Below are 26,145 nucleotides of genomic sequence, written 5' to 3'. Positions count from 1 at the left end.
TTCTAAAATACTCCCCCTGCTGGTCACTCTGTGTGCAGGCTAACAAACCCTCTTCTTGTCTGCTATTCATCTATCTCCTCCCACCACAAGGTGAGAACCATCAAGAGGAGGACTTGCCTTGTCGAGGCTATGTCCAGGACCCTGAAATGGCACTCTTTTTTTATGAAGGAATCAGTTCAGCTGTTTCAAGAGGAGACATAAATTGCTCATAAATTGCTTCCCCTTTCTTTTTCTGTCTCCTCCACACCACTGTCACGATCACAAAGGCAACTTAGCATTTATACAGCATACCACAGTGCTTAGAAAACACGTTTACCTTCATTTTATTAGGTTAGGGGCTGGTTAACATAGCACTGTTACTACCCACATTTCTAGTTGTAGAAACCTGGAAACTGAACCTGAGAAAAGTGGATAAATGGCTTGATCAAGGTCCTACAGCACAGCGGGCAGGTCAATCCAGAAATGCGCCATCCTCTACAAACATCCTTCAGTCCCACGTTCAGAACAAGGCAAGAAGCAAAGCATGGCAGACATCATGGAGGAGGTGTGTAGCCAAGGATGGCAGCGGGCCAGAGGACACCACCCCCAGAGGACCCCAAATGCTGAGCCAAGGACTCTTCATGACAGTCCTTAGGCCACAGAGAACAGGTGAAGATTTGGGGGAAGTGAGATAATCAGATAATGTCTTTAAAGGAGATTTTCTCTGCTGGGAATATGGCAATCAGAATGGATTAAAAAGGAATATTGCAACAGAAAAGGATCTTTCCTAGTCCAAACAGGAAGTGCTTACAGTTTGAGGAGGACAGAAAAGAAAGTGGAGAGGGTGGGAGACAGTGTGTGTGGTGGGGGCAGAAATAAAACTAAAGGCTTCTGAGATTTGTTTTTTTTCCCTCCAGTTTTGAAGATCTGGACATGATCTGAATATCCAGCAACATCATCTTTGGTATGTAATTTTTAACCCCAAATTTAAGGAATTATTATTGCTCCATGTTGACGTATTTTTAAGTTAAAAACTTGGTTCTGAAAACTGGCTGGGAACATGGCTGTCTATACAACCTTATCTGCTACAGAAAATGTGACAGAACCAGAGATTTTACTGCAGGTTCACACATTATCATGGAATTAAATGATACATATTAGAGATAGAAACTGGAGCGACAACTAAAAAATCCAAAGATTTGATCATCTCTTAAGGATTGTTAAATACAAAAAACTTTGGAAGTGTGTTCCTTATAATGATTAAATCAAAATAAGTGAAAATAAGTGAAAAAAATTTGATTTTTGAAAAAAAGACATTTTAAAATAAACAAAATATAAATGCATAATTACAGTTTCTAGAAATCCTAGGTATTTCTGTCCTATTGACTTAAATTCCTGAAAAAAAAAATCTCCTTTACAAAATTAAATGAAATTTAGCTCCAGAATAGAATGCATTCAAAGTAAACTTTTTCAAATTTTCTTTTATGAACATACACATCTCTTTTATTTGTAGTTTCATAATATTTAGACCTGAACTGTGAATAAATCATGCCCTACAGATTTAATCCTCAGCAAAACCAGAAAAAAAAAAACCAACCAACATACAATAAAGCATAGAGCTTATCAAATTTTCTGTGAGCAAAATAAATTTATGTAGGTGACCACATTTTCAAGTACTTTTTGGAACCAATTCTTAAAAGCAATCTTTTATTTTTAGTTTTTTAAATGGAAGTACAGTTGATTTATAACAGGTGTACAACATAGTGATTCAGTATTTTTATAGATTATACTCCACCTAAAGTTATTACAAAATAATGGCTAAATTTTCCTGTGCTGTACCATAGATCCTTAGTATTTATCTTTAAAACAATCTTTCAAGTTTGCTCTTAAAAACAAAAGTATAAGTCAATAACACAGGAGGGCAATAATTTTTTAAAAGCAAAAATTAAGGTTAACCTGTCCACAAATGCAAGTCTGTGTCACAATTTCTATCCTTGTTATTTTATACATATTCTTTGTTAGCAAAGAATTTTTCCTGATCCTTCTACATAAGATTTTTATTGGGTCCAAACACCTTGTTGGGCTAGGTTCAAACTTCAGTTTCAAACCATCAAAATTTCTACTTCACAGAAAAGACAGGCAGAAATACAAGATGTTTTCTTATGTTAAGAATACTTTTCTCAAAATAACACAGAAAACAAAAATACTTGGGAAAGAAATTATTTTCCTATTGATTCATTCATCAAAGCAATCAGTCTCATTGCTACTTCCTCACTGGCTGTGCCTCAGGTGTGCCTCAGAGTGTTTTATGATTATGGGCATTCCCCAATTCATGTGTGTGTGTGTGCACGTGCACACACATATAAACTACATACAACTACATGACCCTACGTGAACTGGTTTAGATAAAAACTGACATTAGAAATTCTTAATTATTAAATCTACTAAAATTTTGCTCTCTATAATCACATAATTTGGAATAATATATCACCTAAACCTAGAGATGCATATACATTTGTAAACCCCATTAAGAACATCTGTAAGAAGCAGTGGCAGGCAAGCTAAAGAAGTACACTTCCAAAACTGGTTTCACATAATAATGCTGGATCTTCAGGGTCAGGCAACTACAGCATGCACAGAGCGACAGCCGCAGAGCGGCATGTACACAGTACACACGCATGTGCCGGAGCTGAGGGCATGTGCAGTTGTGCACGCGTGCGTGCGTGCATGTGTAATGATGACCCAGCATTTTTAAGTATAATAGATTACAGACAGAGTGCTGTCAGGACATTCCGTTCAGGTGAGTAACAAAGTCAGCACAGGTTATCTTTCCTAAGGGCCAGTGGCACTGGCTTGGAACAGTCTGAGTTTTTCTTCACAGAAGTCCTCTACTATTTGCGTTGTAAGAATTGGAACTTCCATATAAAACTTTATTCAAGTGCTATGCAAATTCATGCAGTTCTCACGGAATTTAATATCAAATTTCCCTACCCCCCCTCAAAATTGCAATGTTCTGTGAGAATAAATATGAAGTGAAAGAAATAACTGAAGCAGTATTATTCAGCATCAGTTGAAATTTTATTTTCTTAAAGTACTAGACAAAACTGAAACTCTGTGTGGAGGGAAAAGTATTATCTTCCCACCACTCCTTAATCTAGGGTCCAATGCTCTGTCATCCACCAAATATCGTCTGTGTGCCACACACCATCCTGGATGCAGAAGAATCAAGCAACAGGTTCAAGGTCTCATAGAGCCTCAGCAACAAAAGTCAGAAAACTTTAAAAATGTCTAGTCACCTAATTTGGATCCTCATTTTATTATTTTGTCACTTAGTGAAACTCATTCCTCATCAGACCATTTAATTTTTATTGCTCACTTAAAAACAATAACTTAATTTTTAAAAATCAATTGTTTTCAATGAAATTATGACCACAAAGATGAGGCATCATTACATAAAAGCCAAATTATTTTTATCTTAATTCTTATTTTGATGGTTACCATTTTGTCAAAGCCTTATGTTACAAGGAAACTATGATTTGAAAACTTTTAGGAGAAACTCTATCATTCCCTTTAAGTTATTCAATCTAAAAATTATTTCTTCCCAGTAATTGCTATGTTAATGGAAAACCAGTTTACATTAAGGTAATGCTGGACTGGCTACCTTCAGTTCTGTTTTAGGTACAAAGGACACTGGTATGCTATCAGCTCTAGCGTCAGTAAATTACAAGTGTCTTCTATTGTACTCTTAAAATTTAGGGGAGTATTTCCTCCCGAGCCACAGATCATCTGTAGGTCCCTCCCTAGAGCAATCACAACCACCTACGCCGCTTTAATAAATCTGCAAACTACTCTAACATTTTTAAATGGTCAGGTGAGGTCCTCTTTCAAGACATGGATTATTCTTCATACTATCTTAATATTATCAAACATAAAATAAAAGGGAGGGTCCAGGGCAACAGTTAAAACCAGATTTGTTCACTGGCATTTTCTTTTACTAAGTGACTGCCTGACGGTCAAAGAGAAGTGTCCAAGTGTCACATGAATGGACACATTATACCTGATAGGTTTCAGCTCAGGACCTGAGGATTTTTTAAATGTTGATAGTTTTATTTAGACAATAAGAGCTGGCATATAATTCGTATGTCCCTTATATTTTAATCACGTGGGTGGGGGTGGAGGGAAGCGGATAGATAACTGAAATTATACTGTGTCTCTTACCTAAAGAATGTGCAGCTGTGGTTTTGGAGCTGAAAAAACGGCCAAGCCCGAGATCTCCAAGCTTGACCACCCCAGTGGCTGTAATGAACACATTAGCTGGTTTAATATCTGTGAATAAAAGAAGGCATTGGGTGAAAAATGATGTCAGTGTAGGTATATTCAAGGGATTAAAAATACTTTTCATTGTAGAACTTAAAATATATCTTAAAAATGAAAGTCAGTTTGAATTCTGAACCAGTTATTTATTTTGAGTAATTTTCACATATCCTAGTATTTCTGAGTTCTCGGTCCTTTGATAGACAATCATCAATACTGGATGATGAGCACCATTAATTTTCATTTAAAATGCATTTTTTCCATTTTCAAATGAACTTCTGTGAAATTGAAAGCAGAAAATAAACGTGTGCCCTTCTATCAATTTTAAACATCCTACTAAATAGTAATTTATTGACATGTTTACATAAAAATATAAAATCAAAACAGATGCAGATAATTACTTAGATGACATTATTTTAATTGCTTAAGTCAACTATACAAAATTTTTTACATCCCAAAATGAAGGGATCACTGCCTCAGTGATGTAACCTTCACACATTTGGTCTGACCATTTGACTGAGAATCATGAATATATTATGAGTGAATAATGAACATTAAAAATCTAAGTCATTATAAGGTATACTGTTCATTAAAAAAAAAAAAAACAACTCTTACTTATGCATATTCAACTGCTTTCCTGCATCTATTTTTTTTTTTTTTTTTACTTTTACCAACATAACCAGTTAAAAAAGTTAAACAGAAAAATAACTAATTCTCATTCTTATTTAAAACCAAGTACGGCTTTACTTAAAGGCTTATCATTCTGGTACTAACAAGATTGTAATTTGGAAATAAATCACCTAGGAAAGTATGGTATCACACAATGACTGGAAGGAGTTTATTCGTAAACTGCCTAGTGCCCTGTGGCCTTCACAGCAGCGTGAACAGCTTCTCAAGCCTGGACTCACCCCGGTGCATGACTCGTCGAGAGTGCATGTGCTCCAACGCACTGCACAGCTGCACAAAGTATTTCCAAACAGTTCTTTCAGGAATTAGCCTCTTTTGTTTCTTAAAATGCTGTTTAAAAATTAAAAAGAAGATTAAAAAAAAATTTCAAACTAGATTCTGACTTAAGTCAGAAAAACACCTATTCTCATCTACCTATTAGAAACTAAAAAACATATGATTTTTCGTAGTGAAGTGATACCAGGATTTGTACCTGATATCATACCTTAAATTTCTCCCTACTGTATCTAAAGTCAGCACAGGCCATATCAGGCTACATCTCTGTGATGTCCACCTGTTTCAAAAACAGGTTGAACTTTCTTTTTTTTTAACATCCATATAAGGTGATTTCTTATCTAAAAGGAGGATGTCAAATTTAAGAATAGCCAGAATAAGAAAGTCTAGAGACCTGGAGGTAATTGTGTTCATTACAAGACAGTGCTTCTCTTGACAGAAGGTAGTGAAGTAGAATTCCTTTTAAATACTGAACCACCCTTGGTGATTTGAAATATCACTTAATTTATTAAAAATTAAATAAATAAGAGGGAGTTGCATGAAAAGTTTTCATGAATATTTCCACTGCATATTCCAAGTCAAACCTGCACTTTGCTTTGAATGAATGAAACTAAACATGGGAGCAAAACATGACAGGAAGACCAGGGTGGAAAGCTGAGCTGAACATCCTAGTTTGGAAAGACTGCATCATCATGCATACGAGGGGCCATAACTGAGTCATTGCAAAACCCAAGGGACATATGTGTGCCCATTTTTCTGCATTATATTTGCTAGCAGAATATACTAATAATATGCTCATTCAAAAACAAAGTTCTTAGTTTCATAGGATTTGTAAGGATTCTTTACATAAAAATTATTTTTCAAAACCAAAAATGTAACTGGTTTCTTAGCAAAATTTGTAAATGACCAACATGAAAAAGTATTGCATTTAAACAAATTTTCAGACAATTTTAACTTTTTTTATATTTACATAGACATCAACATTTAAACATGTGCTTTAATGCACTTTATCTGATGACGTGACATTTTAGAAAGTTCAACTGTTTTGATTTTTTGGTAACTGAATATGGAGAAATGGTATTTCAGATGATTCCAACACAACACACTCTGTCAGTCCCCACCCCTGTGACCAGGCGAGGGCGGGGGAAAGGAAGAGCAGCAGAGGGAACGCAACCTGCCTGCCCGCCTCCTTCATGCTCCGCACGGGGTCAGGCCCACTGACTCACACACACGCAGCGCACCGAAGGGCAACTCGTACGGAAAACCAGTCCCTTTAGGTTAATCTTTATCGGAACATGTACTATAGAAACGAAGTTATTAGCAACTTCAATGACTATTACCTCAGTAGCAAAAAAACCCAAAAAACAAGTTAACAATCAGATGACCAGGTAATTAAAAAGCAGATCAGGATTATACTAAAATGGTAAAAACCTCCCAGATCATGTTTCAATGTTAAATCTTATTAACCACAGCCTGCGTCAGCATCAGTTTTCATTCTATGGGGGCAACACTGCAAAATCAGTTTTAGACACATAATTTTCTTTCAGACTTGGAATGAGTCCAAATAAAGCCTGTCTATGTGCTCTCCCTGACGCTGGATTAGCATATCAGAAGACCGTTTGATGTCAACAGGAAGATGGGGAACAGGCTTCTTTTCATTCAAAAATAAATATACCATATCATGTAAGTTATCAGACCATGAAAGAAGAATTTTATGCTTTAATATAGATTCTGAAATCATCATAATTATAATTAACCTGACAGTTTACCTTTAAAGTTCTATTATTAAAAAATAAATTGTATATTTAAAAAAGGGCACAATGAGAAAACTGCCCTCAAAATGGAAGATGTGATCAGGCCAAGGACTGTTACTTTCAACAAGTTAAAGATTTTAACAATGAACTGGCATCAATATAATGCTAGCTAGACAGAATGACTTGGCAAAGTATAAGTATCCAGATTAGTAACATGTTTTTGAAGAGTAATTTTATGAATTTGACTCAATCAATCATAAATCAAAAGCAGTTTTAACATGTCATTGGTTATCTCCCAATATTTTTTACATGCCTGTTTAAACATGCAGTTTTTCAACCATCCTTGAGAACAAAAAAAAAATTTTTTTTGAGAAAAACCAATATCTACAAGGAGAAGAGCCTGTCTGTTCTGATGGTGGCACTGTTGGCTATCTCTTAAGAGGATGAATAGAAAAAAGGCAATAAAAATCTGAATTCTTTTTTCTACTGGTAAAATTTATATTAGCACTATAAAAGGACTCACATAATGCCAATTTTTTTTAAAAAAAACCTTTTCTTTACTTATTCTAAGATATATGTATCTTTTAAAAGTTAATTATCTAGTCAAATAGCGTTACTGTTCAAAAATCCTATCTTTCTCTAAAAAAAGACAATTCAGCTCCAGATTTGGGGGAAGAAAATCCAATACCAACATATAGGAATAAAAAATGTACATTTATTTGTCATGTGGTACGCTTTTAATAAAGCTAAATCGTTTTAAAGGGTTGCTATTAATAAAGGTTTCTATGAAAAAAATTAAAAGATGTGTCACTTTTACTATGTTATAAAACAGAATTTTAACCACTTATATCTGAAAATAAAATATCTAAAAAGTCATCAAAGACAGAAATTAGCACTCAGATATACCTGATCATTTGGACAGAATTTTTATTGTCTTTTTTTTTTTTTAAGGTGGGTTCCATCTTTTTTTTAATGCAAAGCTTCAAATACTGTTTATTTTAAAAGCATATTTTCTACCTCCATCAACATTCAAAGAAATATTGAACATTATTCATATCAGAAAAAGAAAACCAGATATAACAAAAAGCTAGCCAGTGTATTTGTAAAACACATATACCAACATCAGATCATACTGTTCTCTCACTTAGATGTAACAAGACGACCAGCGTCTCGTCTAGGTGGAGCTCAGCATCCTTGGTAAAACATGTAGTCACTAAGGCGAGGCTGGATGATGCAGGCTGCCTCCACACGAAGGCTTTTTGGAAAATGGGCACAGCTTTTTTTTTTTTCATTGTCAAACATTCTCTTACAAACTAGATGCCCCAAAACCAAATTATACAGCAGACACTGCCTAGCAAGTACCAGTTTTGGGGAAGGAATCACTTGATTCCTCAGTCTGGACACTCCTGCTCCAAGCAGAACATACATTTCTTATTTCTATGTTCTGCAATTCCAGCATTCCTCCTTGGGAAAAATTTTTATCACTATTACACAGCATAAACTCATCAACAGAGAAAGAATAGAAAATTACCTTGTTGGATCAAAAAATCAAGCTAATTTCTATAGTGTATCAAAACATCTAACCCTATGGTTTAGTATGTTCGTGTTTAAAGAAGGACGTTTCAGACAAAACACCCAGATCCATAGGGTCTGCTTCGTGAGTGTGCGGCCTGCATGGTCACATGGGCCCTGCGCTGGGTCTAATGCTATTTCACCAGCTAGAAATTCCTAGTCATTTGTTCCACGGGGACCCGAGACAGTGTAGCTGGTTCCAGAAGTACAAAACCAACAACTTTGGGAAACAAGGTACTGCTGTAATTAAAAACACAAAACCAAAGAACAACAAACACAGTCCTGGTAGGCGAGTCGTTCTCGAAGAAGATTAGGAGAAATGGTAATTAAATAGTAAGAAATAATGAAGTTATATGAGAACTGGCATTGCAGGCACCAGCTGTTTTCCATCTCTTCCAAGTATCTAACACGAGGAAGGAGGTGATTTATGTTCAGTATTAGGAACTACTTCCTGCTCGGGAGTGTCGTCAAACGTTTACTGTGCCACTCACATAATCCACATGCACCTTTCATAACAGACCTGATGATGAGCCTTAGCAGTAATGGCTGTGTGACCTTGAAGAAGCCACTTAACCTTGCTGGGCCTTGGTTTCCTCACTATATTAAACCGTTTTGGAGATGAACAGAGTATGTGGTGCCTGCTGCCTCTAAAATATCTCGGTTACTAACAAAACACAAAAAACAAATGCCTGATTGGCACATTTTCACACTGAAAAATAACAAATTTTAGTATGTACGGTCCTTTAAATCTTCAGTTAATAACAACAAAGCAAAAATAACAATCATAACACCTCTGAGATCCCCAGAGGTTCAGTTAATCCTATGAATGGTCTTCACGTGAGATGACAGGTCAGATTTTTATAATAAGGTAATTACAAGGTAATTAGATCAAACCTTTACCAACAGAAGCAATATTATGTTCCCAAACATCTCTGTAATTATAGTGCATTTTTATAAGACTACATTTCACAGAGCTTCTTTCAAAGATTTAAATGCAGAGAGACTGGATGATGGAAAAGACAGGATGCTTCCGAAAGTATTAACTGCCAGTTCTAAGTGTGATTTCTATTATGTATCAATCTTTCTATGGAAACACTTTTCTTCCAAGGGTATAAGAAGGTCTCAACAGACTAAAGTGTACATGAACTTGCCATACACAACTCTGGGTATTATATAAATGGGTAAAATAGTAATGTAGAATTTTGGTATGTGATACTAATTTGCAATGTGTGAACATTTTCTCCCTTGGCACTCTGAATAAAATTCAGGTATCCTAAGTTGCTTTAGAAGATGCTAGAAGAATGGGCCCGGCAACCAGGGGAGCACTAAAAAAAATAAAATAAAATGCCACCTGCATCTAATTTTATCCTCTTTGATAAAATACTTCCCACCCAAGCTCTACTCGTCTTTTTCCTTTCCTATAAATGTCAGAAAGCTAAGTGTACTCAGCTGCTTCTAATTATAATTTAATAGACTATCAATGTAATCCATCTATTCCCCAAAGTCAAAATCGTACAGGTTAATAATAGAAGTAGAAAACATATTTTATCTTATGTTAGAAAATGTGAAACATGTAAGATTTTTTTTCCCCTGAGTAATTGAGCCTTGGGGGAAAAAAAAGAGAAAACCTTATTTACCAAACAAGAAAAATGAGCTCCTATAAAGTCACAATGTTCTTCAGCCTAACCCACAAAAGTTGCCTTCTAAATGTTGGTATATCATTATCAAATAAACTTGGAATATTTTTAAAAATCAATGAAAAAAGGAATATATCAGAATTACTAGAAGGAATGATATTGCATTGCTGCCATGTGGATAACCTTGAAGCTTCCAAGTACCTAAAGCTGATGAGAAAATAAATACCTGAAAATACTTAAGACGTTGCCTCTACTGCATTAGAGGACTAGAGACAGATGGCGAGACGAAAAAGCGGGAAGTCCATCTTGAGGGTGACGTGGAAGGCTACAAAGGCAAACGAGAACACTTGTCTCTGTGATGCAGTCTTTCTGGTTATGTTAAACCCGACAACAGTTAAGAGAGAATACGGAAATATATTCTTAATGGACAAGGAAAACAGTGGAATAATAAGGGGACAGTAAAGTCTCTCAGTAGAAATATGAAAGAAAAAAATGAAACAGAAGCCTGAACCCCTTCTCTCTTACTTGTCTACAGCTACCAGCACTGCTGTCTGTGAGCATAAAGTTCACAAAGGCAACTTTCCATCAATATTACCTTCAAATAGGAGCAAAAAGTTCCCTTCTAATTTTTTCCTAAGTAAACACAGTTCAAAACTTACACACAGTTCAAAAACTTAACCCCCTTTTCACTATGCTTACATATGTGCTTACTATGGCACATAATTTTCAATTTATTAAAATCCCTAAGTTCAATACTATTTCATTACCAAATGTCTTAGGTTTCAAAGAAAACCCAAGGGATATTTTATCAGCAATACTGCTTCTATAAAAATAATGCTGTATAACATACCTACATATGCATGCCACAGAGACATAAACCTTTTTGGTTACACACACACACAGGTGTACATGCATAATGTATAGGTACCTATGTATAGGATATTCAGTTCTGCATAGCTTTTTCCAGACAGCGCCACTAATTTGTAACCTTAAGACTTCTGAGTAATTTTGAAGATGCAAGATAACATAAGATAGGTGGCCATCTTATGGAAGCGACCCGGCAGGAAACATGCTGTGCTGGGGAGCACAGGCGATTCCCCCTGTGGTCTGGCCCGGGTGGCACACTTAATCCCAGATGCGGAAATGGACAGTGTCTATACCCTCCCAGCCATAAATCAGCATCAACAAAGACAGACGGTACTGCTGGGGAGACTCTACTGCTTTAAGGGTCCAAAGGTCAAGAGTGTAGAAGACATTTCTAAGTGCTTTTCTTTCCAGTACAGCATCTAAATTTAGATAAGAACAGATGAGAATATGTCTGCAGATGTAAAAAAAAAAAAAAAAACAACCAACCACACTAACAGGGTGAACAAGATTTACAAGTTGTAATATTTGAAGATAATAATTATCTCCAAGATTTGTTGATGTTTTAGCTAATTTATCAAAATCTGTGGTGTACCAACCTCTCCCCTTGAGTGTGAGCTGGGTTATGAACGTGATGAACTGTCCCCTCTGTATTAGGTTATCTTATGTGACAGAAAGGATTCTGCAGATGTAATGAAGGCTCTAATCAGAGGTTTTTCAGTTAATCACTAGGGAGATTATCCTGGGTGGACCTGATCTGATCAGGTAAGCCCTTCAAAGAACTCAGAGAAATTCAAAGCCAGAGACTCTCCTGCTGGCCATGAGGGAGCAAACTGCCATCTGCAGAGACGGACACGCAGCCTCAAGGATGGCTCCCAGCTGACAATCAGGAGGCGAGGAGAGACGTCAGCCATGCAGCCACAAGGAACTGAATTCTCCCGACCATCTAGTCAACAAGGAGGAGAACCCTAAGCCTCGGATGAGACACGGCCCCAGCTGGCACCTCGATTTCAGTTTCCAGCATCCTGAGCAGAGAACCCCCAAACCAGGATGTGAACTCATTAACCCCCCAAATTGTGAGAGAACATATTTGTGTTGTTTTAATCTGCTAAGTTTGTGATAATTAGCAATTAAAAACTAATAAAAAGTGCATTTCTACAGACAGCAAAAAAAAAAAATCAAGTTTATGTTTTATAAAGGAAAAGAGTCTTAAGGCTCCTACCAAATTTAAAGGAAATGCCACACAAGTGATAACAATGTAGAAAATACAAAGTCGACCATTCAAGAATAAATCTGTATCTAAATATGTTATGAACAAGAAGAGAGGGCCTAACTCAGGAACAAGATGCAAGATCTCACTCTCTCCACCTCTATTCAACACAGCCCTGGAAGAACTGGTCAGAGCAATCAGACAAGAAAAGAAACAAATAACATGCATCAGAACTGAGTAGGAAGAAACAAAATTGTCTCTGTTTGAAGATGACATCATTTTATAGGTAAAAAAAATTCTAAAGACTCTATCAAAAAAAGTTCCAATCAACAAATTCAGTGAAGTCACAGGATAAAATAATTAACATACAAAAATCAGTAGTGTTTCTATACAGTAGTAGTGAATTATCTGAAAAAAATAAAGAAAATGTATTCCATTTACAATAAGATATTTAGGAGTAAGCTTAATTAAGGAGGTAAACAGCCTCTACTCAGAAAACTACAAGATGAAGAAACAAATCAAAGACACAAATAAATGGAAAAGAGTCAAATGTTCATAATCAGAATAATTAATATTATTAAAATGTCAATACTACCAAAAGTCATCCATAGATTCAAAGCAATCCATATTAAGATTCCAGTGGAATTTACCACAAAACAATTTGAAAATTTCTGTGGAGCCACAAAAGACCCCCCAAAGCCAAAGCAATAGAGAAAGATGAGCAAAGTCGGAGGCATCACGATTCCTGATGAGAACCACATTATGAAGTTAACAGCAATCAAAACATTATGGTACTGGCATAAAAACAGACATATTAATGGAAAAGAATTGAGAGCCCATAAATAAGCCTAAGCGTTTATAGGTAACTAATATTTTGACAAGAGAGCCAAAAATACTCAATATAAAAATGACAGTCTCTTCAATTAACAGTACTAGGAAAACTGGACATCCACATGTAAAAGAATAAAACTAAAGCCTTAATTTTCACCACTCACAAAAATTTACTCTAAGCAAATTAAAGACTTAAATGTGAGACCTGAAACTATGAAACTCCTAGAAGCAAACACAGAAGAGCTCCTTGAGGATGATTTTTTTGATATGATACCCAGAGCACAAGCAGCAAAATAACAAACAAGTACGGTGACATCAAACTAAAGATCTTCTGCACAGCGAAAGAAGCAATCAAAAAGTGAAAAGGCAACCTACAGAGTGGGAAAACATATTTGCAAATGTGTCTGACGAGGGGTTACTATTCAAAATACAGAAAGAACCCACACAACTCAATATCAAAAAACAACCAAACTAAAAATAATAAGTCAGTTAACAAGCAAGTCAAAGACCTGAGTAGACATTTTCCCAAAGAAGATAAATCAAGACTGGCCAACAAGAACATGAGAGGATGCCCAGCATCACTCGTTGTTATAGAAATGCAAAACAACATCACAACGGGATGCCATCCCATGCCTGTTAGAGTGGCCACCAAAAAAAGACAACAGGCAACAAACACTGGTGAGAATGTAGGGCAAAGGGAACCCTTGTACACAGTTATTGGGGTTGCAAATTGGTGCGGCCATTATGGAAAACAGTATGGAGGATCCTTGAAAAGTTAAAGTAAAACTACCATATGATCCAGCAATTCCACCTCTGGGAACATATCCAAAGGAAACGAAAACACTAACTTGAAAAGATATCTGCACCCCCATGTTTACTGCTGCATCATTTACAATAGCCAAGATATGGTAACAACCTAAGTGTGTGTCATTGGAAAAGGCCCTGATGCTGGGAAACACTGAAGGCAGGAGGAGAAGCAGACAGCAGAGGATAAGGTGGTTGGATGGCATCACTGACCCAGTGGACGTGAGTTTGAGTGCTCTGGGAGTTGGAGATGGACAGGGAAGCCTGGCATGCTGTAGTCCATGGCGTCGCAAAGAGTCAGACACGACTGAGCAACTGAACTGACTGGCCAATAAAGCAGTTGCCGTATGTATACAATGGAGTATTATAAAGTCATAAAAAATGAGGATATCCTGTCATTTGCAAAATCATGAACAAACCCTGAAGGCACTGTGCTAAGTGAAATAAGTCAGACAGAGAAAGATAAATACTGCATGATGTCACTTACACATGAAATTTAAATGTGCAAACACACATACATACACGATCTCATTAAAAAGAAAAAAAAAAAAAGGAGGTCAGATTTGTGGTCGCCTGAGGCACGCGGTTAGGTGACAGGGGGAACTGGATGAAGGGGGTCAGGAGGTACAAACTTGCAGCGCTAAGGTAAGTACGGACCAGGGCTGCGATGCACAGCACGGTGCTCCCGACAACACTGCTGTCTGATACAGTGGAGCTGTTGGGAGAGTAAAGCCTAGGGGTTCTCATTAAAAGAAAAAAAAAGTTTTCTTTTTTTTGCTAGGAACTAGGAATCTAGGTGTTCTATTAGATGAGCTTACTCATCTATTAAATGAGTAAGGAGATCCAAGAAAAGCGTTTCCTTCAGGAAAGTCATTTGTTTGCACCAAGGACTGACTGCACTGAAGACAGAGTCGGCACCGAAGCGCTTTCCGTGGGGTCTGAGGGCGGGCATTCGAGCTCTCCCCGGGGGCGCGCTCTATGTGCCAAAGCACCCCAACCGACAGCTTCCCACCCAGCATATTGCCCCGCAGTGTCCCAGGCCGAAAACACACGATCGGGACAAACTAACCCTTTCCAGTAAAGAAGCTGTGTGGGCTGGCTGTTTCCTGGGGGGTGAGTGGCACAACTATACACCTCACTATGAGCACCAATACAGGTGCTCCATTAGATGAGCTCCTAGTCAGGAGATCAAAGCGAGTCTTTCCTGCAGAGAAGTCACTTGCTTTCCCAAGAACTGACTCTAGTGAAGACAGAATCAGCACCCATGGTGTTTTCTTGGGTGATTTTGAGAGTGAAACATTTTGGCATTTATAGGGTGAGAACACTGTTTTTTGCCAGTGGACCCAAATTGGCAGGTTCACACCCAGCATTGTCTAGCACTGAATATACACACTTGAGAAAAACGGAACCTTTCCATAAAGGAAGCTGTGTGAACGGGTGGTTCTCTGGGTGGTGCGTGGCACAGCCATACAATACATCATAAACCTAGGGATTTTATTAGGTGAGCTTATAGTAAGGAGGCCCAAGCACAGTGCTTCCTTCAGAAAAGTGACTTGCTTGTGACAAGGACTAGCGAATAGAGAATCAGCGCCCAAAGTGTCTTCCTAGGAGGGTTTGACAGTGAAGCCTTCTAGCTCTTCCTGGGTGAGAAGTGTTTCTGCAGGCAGACACAACTGGCTGGTTCACGCCCAGCATATTACCCTGCAGTGTCCCAGCACCAAAAACGCACTCAGGATGATGGAACCTTCCAAAAAAGGTAGCTGTGTGAGCTGGCTGTTGTGTGTGTTGTGAGAGGCACACCCATGCAGCACGTTATGAACCTGGGTGTTCTATCAGACAAGCAGCTAGTAAGGAGACCCAAGCACAGTGTTTCCTTCAGAAAAGTCGCTTGCTTGCACCATGAACTGACTGAAATGAAGAGAAAATCAGCACCCAAGATGTTTTCTCAAAATTCTCCAAGCCAGGCTTCAACAATATGTGAACTGTGAACTTCCAGATGTTCAAGCTGAATTTAGAAAAGGCAGAGGAACCAGAGATCAAATTGCCAACATCCGCTGGATCATCAAAAAAGCAAAAGAGTTCCAGAAAAACATCTACTTCTGCTTTATTGACTACGCCAAAGCCTTTGACTGTGTGGATCACAATAAACTGTGGAAAATTATGAAGGAGATGGGAATACTAGACCACCTGACCTGCCTCTTGAGAAACCTGTGTGCAGGCCAGGAAGCAACAGTGAGAACTGGGCATGGAACAACAGACTGGTTCCAAATAGGAAAAGGAGTACGTCAAGGCTCTATATTGTCACCCTGCTTATTTAACTTATATGCAGAGTACATCATGAGAAACGCTGGGCTGGAAGAAGCACAAACTGGAATCAAGATTGCTGTGAGAAATATCAATAACCTCAGATATGCAGATGACATCACCCTTATGGCAGAAAGTGAAGAAGAACTAAAGAGCCTCTTGATGAAAGTGAAAGAGGAGAGTGAAAAAGTTGGCTTAAAGCTCAACATTCAGAAAACTAAGATCATAGCATCTGGTCCCATCACTTCATGGCAAATAGATGGGGAAACAGTGGAAACAGTGGCTGACTTTATTTTTTGGGGCTCCAAATCACTGCAGATGGTGATTGCAGCCATGAAAATAAAAGACGCTTACTTCTTGGAAGGAAAGGTATGACCAACCTAGATAGCATATTAAAAAGCAGAGACATTACTCTGTCAACAAAGGTCCGTTTAGTCAAGGTTATGGTTTTTCCAGTAGTTGTGTATGGATGTGAGAGTTGGACTATAAAGAAAGCTGAGTGCCGAAGAATTGATGCTTTTGAACTGTGGTGTTGGAGAAGACTCTTGAGGGTCCCTTGGACCACAAGGAGATCCAACCAGTCCATCCTAAAGGAGATAAGTCCTGGGTGTTCATTGGAAGGACTGATGCTGAAGCTGAAACTCCAGTACTTTGGCCACCTCATGCGAAGAGATGACTCAGTGCAAAAGACCCTGATGTTGGGAGGGATTGGGGGCAGGAGGAGAAGCGGACGACAGAGGATGAGATGGCTGGATGGCATCACCGACTCAATGGACATGGGTTTGGGTGGACTCTGGGAGCTGGTGATGGACAGGAAAGCCTGGCGTGCTGCGATTCATGGGGTTGCAAAGAGTCGGACACGACTGAGCGACTGAACTGAAGGTGTTTTCTCAGGTGGGTTTGAGAGTGAAACATTCCAGCTTTTTCGTGTACCTAGATGAGATGATGGATGTTAACTAAACTTACTGTGATGTGCATTTCACAGTATCACACAGGTAAGTCAGGCCATTATACTGCACACCTTACACCTACAGTCATGTAACTCAACAAAACTGGGGGGGGGAAGAGATAACCCTAAGTAATTATCTGAAATTATGCCAAACTCTTGGCACAAAATGGAGTTCAATTTAAATTATCTGTATTGCATATGTCACTAAAAAACATCTGTAGCAATAATATTCACTTCCCTGTTAGCCAGTCAGTGAGCTGTGGCATGACAACTTTTCGGCAGATGAAATACTTCGAGTTTCCCTTCAAGGGATTTATTATACTGGGTTATATTTTGTTTTACTGATATTTTAGTAAAATATAGTTTTTAAAAATATGTTAAATATGTAAACTTATATTCTCTATCTGATTCAATCTGACTTTCTAAAAGGCAATTATAAATAAAGGAACTTATAAATAGTTCAAAGAATAAACTATATTTTGGAATAATGGGCTACAAAAATTTTAAATATATTTTAAGAATACTTCTACTGACAGTGAAATGAACAAAGCTCATGCTTATACAGTTCTGAGATTAGTCTCTCATCTGCTCTATACTAAGTCTCCATCACCAAGTATGTTTCTTAGCAACAGAAAATGAAATATATAGTATTAATAAGGCATACTACAAAATGGAACATGTACTGGTTCAATTTAGGACACAATAAAGAAAATGTACAGCATATATATCACAACTGGATAAACTGTAACCCAATCACCATTCTGTAAGAATCTTTTCCTTTAAAATTCTGATTACGGATGATGAAGAAATACATGATGAAAAATTCTGGATTTCCTTTCATCTGAAAACTCATCTGGGAAGTATTTCATCTGACCACAGCCTCAGGTATTCCTCTGTCACTAATTAGAGAAATACTGAATATTTCAACTATAAATTGCTTAATTATATTTGTCAGCCTGCTCTAAACCAATTAATTATTTACTTGTAAAAATCTTTGATGCAATGCTATCCAGAGGTTCCTTCCTGGAATACAGACCAGGAGCGATCTTTCCTCTTCCACCCCAATTAAGCAGGAGCGTTGAGATAGCGGGGTACGTTCTGGTGCGCGATGATTTACAGTATCACGTCCCATCAAGAAATGAACCGCGCTCCTTACAACCCTCGGACCTACTGCTATCCTTTGCAAAGCATCAGATCACTGCCACACTCCTTCATAAAAGAAGCCCCTATCATTTTTTATTTTTTGGTAATGTAGTCTCTTGTATAAAGAACGGCGTACAGCACAAATTAGAGTGTTGAGAAAACAACATTAGCATTTCTTAAGGCCAAAAAGCCCCCTCCTGTATCAGAACGCTGTCTCCTCTCCTGCCACATTCCACTTGGATGTGCGCACCTGGTCGTGGGACTGCAGTGTGAAACGGCACGACGCCGTGTGCCTGCTGGACCACCAGCCACGTCTCCCGGCGGGCCCCTGGGACAGAGGGGCGGACGAGGAGAGGGCGTCGGGTCTGGACCAGCAGCCACGTCTCCCGGCGGGCCCCTGGGACAGAGGGGCGGACGAGGAGAGGGCGTCGGGTCTGGACCAGCAGCCACGTCTCCCGGCGGGCCCCTGGGACAGAGGGGCGGACGAGGAGAGGGCGTCGGGTCTCACACGGACGTCTCAGCATTTCCTGAGCTGCTGCCTCAGCCAGGCGCTCCCTAGAAAGCAGCCCAGGGCGCAAAGCAGGCAGTCCCCACACTCAACAAGGCCACACGGGAAACCCAGCCATCAGGAAAACAGCCCCACCAGGAAACACACGACGGTGTAAGGAAGAAACCATCTGAGACACCGTCCTCGGTCCTGGTCTCAGAGACTGTCCCAAAGAAGCGGGAATGAGCGGGGAGCGGCAGGACTGACGGACCCACGCCCAGCCTGGGGGACAGAGCACCCGGGGCGGGCGGGAGGCGGCCGACTGCAGCAAGTGTCCCCTGAGCACCTACTGTGTGCATGAGGACACAGGGCAGGCAGGCGCGCCTTCCCCCAGGGTCTGCTCTGGATCGCAGCAGCGGGGGTCAACGGGGGCGCCAGGGCGGTCTGGGGGCAGAGGCTTTTCTTCTCTCTCTGTTCACCTCTCTTAGAGACTGACGGAAGCGGACGTGGGGGGTCCTGGCCACGGGGAGATGAGTTAAACAGCTCTCGCGTTCTAGGTGACAGGCGCCGGTCCTTCCCTCAGAGGAGACAACGGAAATGGAGCTGATGGAGAAATCTGAGCAGCCTTTGGAAGGGGAGGCAATGGGACTCTGAGCGCGGGCCAGCTCCCCGGGGTCTCACGTGGGACACCGCGGTCTGGGCGGACGCGCGGGCTCAGATGCACTCAGGGTGCAGACAGAGCTCCACCCTCCAGACAGGAACCGGTCCCCGGGAGCCCAGGCAGTTAGAAATGCAGAGAAACGAGCAAGGCCAGCCCAGAAAGGAGGGGAAAGCAAAGAGCGAAAAAACCCGGGCCTGAAGCTCTGAAAGCTCCGTCAGGAAAGACCAGGAGGAAGAGAACCCAGTCAAGAAGAACCAGGAGCGTGCGGGGCCCAAGGAGGAGCGCGATGGGACTCTGGGCAGGGAGGGGCCCCTCGGAAGGAGGGGGGAGGCAGAGGCTCGTGCGGCTGAGGACCGGGCAGAGCCGTAACACGGGCCTGGGGGGTCAGCAGGCTGACCTGTAAAGATACAATATAAAGTTGCAAAGGTTTTACGCACATAAAAGTCAGCAGTTAAACTGAGAGATGAGAACACAGGGCAGAAAGTTAAGGATCTTCACCACTTGAGAAAACTAATGAGAGACATTATATATTAAAAAATAAATAAACCCTAACCTTCCTAAGTCAAATGAAAAGAAACGTCACAACTCGGTGTTCAAGTGAAATGCAACAATCCATAATCAGAGTGATTTTATTTGCTGAAGGACCTGGGGAGATCCCACAGGTTAGATTCTCCCAAGTTAATAAATTACTCCTTCCCAATACAACTAGGCATTTTGTTCAGGTCTGAAATATCATCCCGCAAAAGACTTCCAGGGCTATAATCAGGATGTGAAGACATTCCACTCATGTGAAACTGCGCAGTCAAACTTTCCGTTCTGCACACTGGGCAAGCTTTCTGTTACAGTCATTACACTCAGAGTATCGTCTGACCTACAGGTTTGATAACAGGACTTTCGGCCTTTAGAAGGGCCCCAAGAGGACCTGGAAAACCACAACCAGAGCGTCTTCTATCTTGACAGGCAAACTGATGGCAGCTCTGATGAGGGACAAGACCAGGACAGGCTGACACAGAGGAGCCCATGACGGAGGAAGCAGGGATGACGGTACTAACCCTTTAACCCTTTAAAGAAGAACCGCTTCAGTCTTCTACCAAAGCACGCTAAATGGCTCTGTAAGCGTCTTACTAGGAATCAGTTGATACTTTCTAAAAAGTTTTTTTTTTTAAGTTTTTTTTTCTTTTAAAAAGTTTCCAAAATCCTCTTCATGATGGATGCTTTAAGGGTACAGCTGTCAATTCTATAAATGGTTAAGTTACTACTCATCGCCAAACAGAATTCTGTTCTCAATCTATCTTACCAGATCCACTGAGTCAGCTGCTTAAAAATTTTCTTGATAATGTCAACTTACGACAAGCCTGTTTAAACACGGAGCTGAGTTCATCACCACAATAAATGTAAGTTCACACTGACAAATTTTTCCTTCTTCACCTGACCAGAGAAACCCGAGTCTGCTGACGGCAGAGGTTAACAGTGCTTCTGTTAAGGTCCTCCGGTCTAGAGTTGGTTTTCTCGAGTGGTCGGTGGACAGGAGTATTCTCCCAAAGTAAATGTTACAGCCTCAGGCACTAGGCCAGGAACGGCAGCCTTGACGTGTGAAGGAAGAGCAGCGAAGGAAGAAAAGCAGCCAGAACAAGAACGCAGACTCTAAAACCCCCCAGTCATCGAGCACTGAGTCTGGGGTGAGACTCCAACTGAAATGCTGTTTCTTCTATCTGCTTCAGCAGGTATTTGCCCAATAAGGACGTGCCCACTTTCCTTCCCCCTGTAAGTAATTAAATTAACTCTTATACCTAAAGGTTCAAGCTAAGAATTTTACCCTCCCTTCCTGGTTGATCTGCTTCATGCCTGTGGATCAGTTATCTCTAGACGTGTGTTGATCCAGTTTCTTATCTTCAGTGTGGGTCTCTGTCGAGTCCTGGGGGCCTGCAACACCCCACGTCCACACAGGGCCCCGTGCTCCCCCTTCTCTGGGAGGGATCATTTACAGCTGTTTTTATATGTCTCATCTTGATAGACAGCTGCTTTTCTAAGAGTTTCCTTTTGTGTATTTGCATTTCTTTTTTTTGTTAATTAAATTGCAAAGACACATTTTTGTTGGTGGTTAGCTCTCTGTGGCGGGGGTGGGAAGTCCCTAAAACAGAAAGCTGACGAGCAGTGAGTCATCCTACCATGGGACAGTCAGCTTGACAGCGTTCTGTGATAATGAGAACACTACCTTCCTTTTATGTAGACGTTTTATATTTAGAGATTGTAAAACTCTCCATCTTACAGATGAGGAACCTGGGCCTAAAAGAAGTTCAGTGATATGACAGTGTAAGTGGCTGATGCTAAATTCACACTGGAAAGCAGGATCGCCGCTAGCAAATCCACCAACACCTTGATCAGAACATCTGCGAAGGCTTGGAATGGAATGCAAACTGTGTATGCATCAGCATTTTCCAGGTAGAGATGGTCAAAGGTTTTCATCTGATTTTTTCAAAGGAGCTTTGTGATACAAAAATTCTTAAGGGCCTCGCAAGGAAAACACCTGGATTTTTGCATCAGACAAACCTAATTTCCAAAAGAGTTCTTCTATTTTCTAGTAACGATACTTCTCTTCTCTAGGTGTCAAAATTACCTCCCAAAATCACTGTAAACAAGATAATGCATGCAAAGCACCTAACACTGTTTTTTTTTTTTTTTTCTAACACTGTTTTTAAAACCCCCTTACGAGAACTCCATGTGGCAGAGACTACGGGTTGTGCTCAAGCAGCCGCTGAGAGACTGGATATACAGACAGACAACGGACAGAGCACATACAAAAACAGACCTTTGAACCACAATCCGCAGCAACCTGGTCAGGAAGCCAACCTTTCCACTCTAGCAAGCAGCCCGAGAAGCCAGCCTGCTCCGTCCGACTCGCAGGAGGTCACACTGCTCTCTCTAGTGACAATCCAGGAAGCTAAACAATAACTTCTGTTAACAATTAGCCCCAGACGGCCAGGATGCAGTAACTGACAGCTTCCTCCATTTCTGTCCCTGCTTCCAACTTAGGACTGACCAGAGGAAGCCAACTAGACACATGCAAGCCAGTCACCTGATACCTGGCTGCAGCAGGCTCAGTGGCGGCCCCAGCATGCCACGGCCACCCATCAGGGCACACCCGAGCCCCCCTCCTTATCCACCGTGAAGACCCCCTCCTCTTGACCGGGAACCTTGCCCACACGCTGGTGATGGAGTGGGTCCTTTGCTGGAGCAGGCTCAGAGCTCACAGCCCTGACTCTTCTCATTCTGTTGGTCTTGGCTGATTTCTGCACCATTCGGCTCGGCTTGCAGAGTAAGAGAAGGTTAGCTCGCAAATGAAGAGCACGCAGGCCAGCCTCCCTGCACCTACACGTGTTCCTAAGACGACATTCTGGCCAACGGCGTGAAGCGGAAAACACTGTGTGGCAGCAAGCACCTGGTGACGTGTCCGCAAACACAGCCGTCAGGGGCCTGTCTCCCCTCACATCTCAGCCCGAAACCTGAGGTCACAACTGCCATGTCAGTGCCGGCATCGTACACAACAGAGAAAGACACACAACAACACAGAATACAGCAACGGCCTCCTTTGACACAGTGTTCCTATGGGGGGCACTCTTCTGAGTTCTGCGGTGAGTGTATACATACATACAAATACATGTGTGTGTGTGTGCATAAGTTAACTGATCATTTAAAACGACCCCATCTATTATTAGTCTGTTTCAGGGGAATGCAGTGCACGGAAGTGAAGTTGGGCCAAGGCCAGCGATGACCAGTTCTTAGGCTACTGTCATCAGGCAGTTTCTGTAACTTGTAGCTGAACTTAAATCCCGTGGTTCAAACGGTAAAGAATCTGCCTGCAAGGCAGGAAACCCAGGTTCAATCCCTGGGTTGGGAAGATCCCCTGGAGAAGGAAATGGCAACCCACTCCAGTATTCTTGCCTGGAGAATCCCACGGACAGAGGAGCCTGGCGGGCTACAGTCCTCAGGGTTGCAAACGAGTCAGACACCACTGAGCGACCAACACTTTCACTTCCAGAAAAGAAAGTTAAATGACTTCTCAGGGATCAAATCAGGGCATGACACGCAAGACTGAGCGCGAGGCCCGCTCTCCTCTCGACCACGACCCTCCCAAGAGCAGGGGCGGCCTGGCCAGGCTGCTCCACAGTCCCCGCCCGCCCCTCGGCCTGATGCCCAGACACGTGGGACGGAAGGTGATCTGCGTGGAGAAGCCAAGCTGCAGAGCTGTACCTTCAGCTGATACACAACACACCCTCGGTCTATTTCCAAGTTGGTTCTGGGGTGTTCATCCATCCCAGGGGACCACTTCACCAGGTCCCTAGCTTCATAATCACCACCATCACCATGGCCTACCATTTGTTACATGGCTACCACACATCAAGCACCGTGGTGAGGTCTTTCAAGCATCCGATGTGCCTATGTGCGCAACATACAACTCTCAGAAAAAAGTAAATCTTTAGCTTTTTGTTTTTAAAAAAACAAAAAACCTTACCTTTATCATTCTGGATAGATCACCAGCATCAGCTAATTCCAAAACTATGTTCAGTTCATTATCTTCAATGAATGATGCATAATATTTAATTACATTTGGATGGTTGAGTTGCTGAGGAAAAAAAAAATGGCATCAAAAAGTTTTCTTACTATAAGTTCCCAAGAGTCACTTACAGTTTTGTAACTGAAGAATAAAATTAGTTACTGCATTTCATTTTTAAGTTATAGAAATCTTAACATGACTGTGTTTTTGTTTCATCTAGTGAATTTTGAAATAAGTATTAAAATTATTGAAAGTAAAGCTATACAACAATTATTTTTTAGTAATATTCTTAGAAATCTTAGAGTATGTTATACACCTGAAATTTTTAAAAGTATTGCTATGCCCAATGAGTATATAAACTATGCATATAAATGAATGACCAAACTAAATAGCCAATTGTTAAAAATGATATCCTTCTAAATGAGAACTGTCATTAAAGGCACTCAATGGTGAGTGCACTTTCCCTTTTTACTATTTTGAAGTTAAGGCTGATCCTAGTATAACTTCAGCCAGTGATAAAAATCTGACATCTACTATATCTAAATATTGCCTTTATATCAAATACTACAAATATTCTGAACCTATCTGTGGGGTTGATTATTAAATTATCTTAAAAAAAATCCACCTTGTAGAAATATGCATTAGTCTACACATATTTACAATCTTCTCTAACAATCTTTTCATTCGCTCTTTAAGCAAAAGGTAAATAAGACAAGTCATTTCTCAAAGAAGATTATTCAAGAGTTATCCCAGAGTATACAGAGGCTTCTCTTCTCTTCTTCCTACTTACAGAAGAGATAGGTTTTCCTCCCACATTCTCTGTGATGATACATTATTTCTCTAACAAAGGTCTGTTAAAGCAGTCACTTCTTATTCCAGTAAATAGCTACAATAAATAGAACAGTGGGAAGCATGGCTTATTTTGAGCGTACTTTATCTTTTTTAATGAATCTGATTCATTTTGGGCACAAACAAAAATGGACAGCATAAATATCCTCCAAGCTTTATCCAAAAGTTAAAAATAACAGCATAAGCCACTGCTGCTAAGTCGCTTCAGTCGTGTCCGACTGTGCGACCCCAGAGACGGCAGCCCCCCAGGCTCCCCCGTCCCTGGGATTCTCCAGGCAGGAACACTGGAGTGGGTTGCCATTTCCTTCTCCAGTGCATGAAAGTGAAAAGTGAAAGTGAAGTCGCTCAGTCGTGTCGGACTCTTAGCGACCTCATGGACTGCAGCCTACCAGGCTCCTCCACCCATGGGATTTTCCAGGCAAGAGTACTGGAGTGGGGTGCCATTGCCTTCTCCAACATAAGCCACAGCATTCCTCAAAAGAAATTTCATATAACAAATGCAGTGTGAGGGTAACTCAAACCTCAGATCTATTCTCTAAGAGAGCAAGAAACTGACATACTCTTTACACCAGCCTTTCTACATCTGGAAAAAAGATACGGAAATATTATTTTTTAAATGTGAACCACTTGGATCAGCTCACATTCTCAATACACCACACCAAATATGCATTTGCATTATCTACTATTTAGAATGTGTCTAATTGGGATGGTCAAGAAAAAAATTTCTTCCATGTTTTATTTTTATGTCTATTTCTAGTTTGAAATGGGGAAGGGAGTTAATCCTACCAAACATTGCAATTAAATTAGTGTGCAGTGAATCCAAAAGGTAACTGCATTCTTCAATATACTGATTTCAAATTTATACATTATTTGAAATCAGTGTGGCATAAGCTACATCTCAAAAACTATTTTCCTTATAAGTGTGAAATCTTAATAAATCACTTTTATCAACCCACTCAGTTATGTTCAAAACAGTCAACAGTTCATTTGTTACTTACCTTAAGGAGATCTATTTCTTTGATACAATCAGCACGTGCTTTGGCATCCATTAAATCAAATATCTAAAAATAAAAATCAGTTTTACTCAAGAAAACAGTAATCCACGGCTCAAACTACCATGTAAGTCCATTGTAATACTCTACACATAATTACACACACATTTAGAAGTGTACTTTCCAGGTAGCATTTAGGAGCTATGCAGATCAACAGGTAATTTATCTCACATTACTACTAGAGGGTATACGTTTTTCCCTCCAGAGGCAGTCAGTATTA

The 26,145-nt window shown here is 40.3% G+C and overlaps 1 protein-coding gene and 1 long non-coding RNA gene across 3 annotated transcripts in view; one reads left to right on the top strand and one right to left on the bottom strand.

Moving 5' to 3' along the window:
• Positions 1-26,145, bottom strand: part of NEK7 (NIMA related kinase 7) — a 137,805-nt gene that overhangs the window by 30,827 nt on the left and 80,833 nt on the right. For both annotated transcript variants that reach the window (XM_043922770.1, XM_043922771.1), the window contains 4 exons: positions 25,872-25,934; positions 23,983-24,093; positions 5,202-5,310; positions 4,198-4,305 (listed from right to left, as the gene is read on the bottom strand). In XM_043922770.1, the coding sequence (XP_043778705.1) occupies positions 4,198-4,305; positions 5,202-5,310; positions 23,983-24,093; positions 25,872-25,934 (391 nt within the window). The remainder of the gene's footprint in view (positions 1-4,197; positions 4,306-5,201; positions 5,311-23,982; positions 24,094-25,871; positions 25,935-26,145) is intronic.
• Positions 20,477-23,368, top strand: LOC122707363. The gene is made up of 3 exons (XR_006344817.1): positions 20,477-21,233; positions 21,741-23,101; positions 23,186-23,368. It is a non-coding gene; the product is annotated as an uncharacterized LOC122707363 (long non-coding RNA).

This window comes from Cervus elaphus, chromosome 14, assembly GCF_910594005.1.
Source record: "Cervus elaphus chromosome 14, mCerEla1.1, whole genome shotgun sequence".
Classification (NCBI taxonomy): domain Eukaryota; kingdom Metazoa; phylum Chordata; class Mammalia; order Artiodactyla; family Cervidae; genus Cervus; species Cervus elaphus.
Note: the sequence above shows the minus strand (reverse complement) of the source record. Positions and strands in the feature narration are given on the sequence as shown.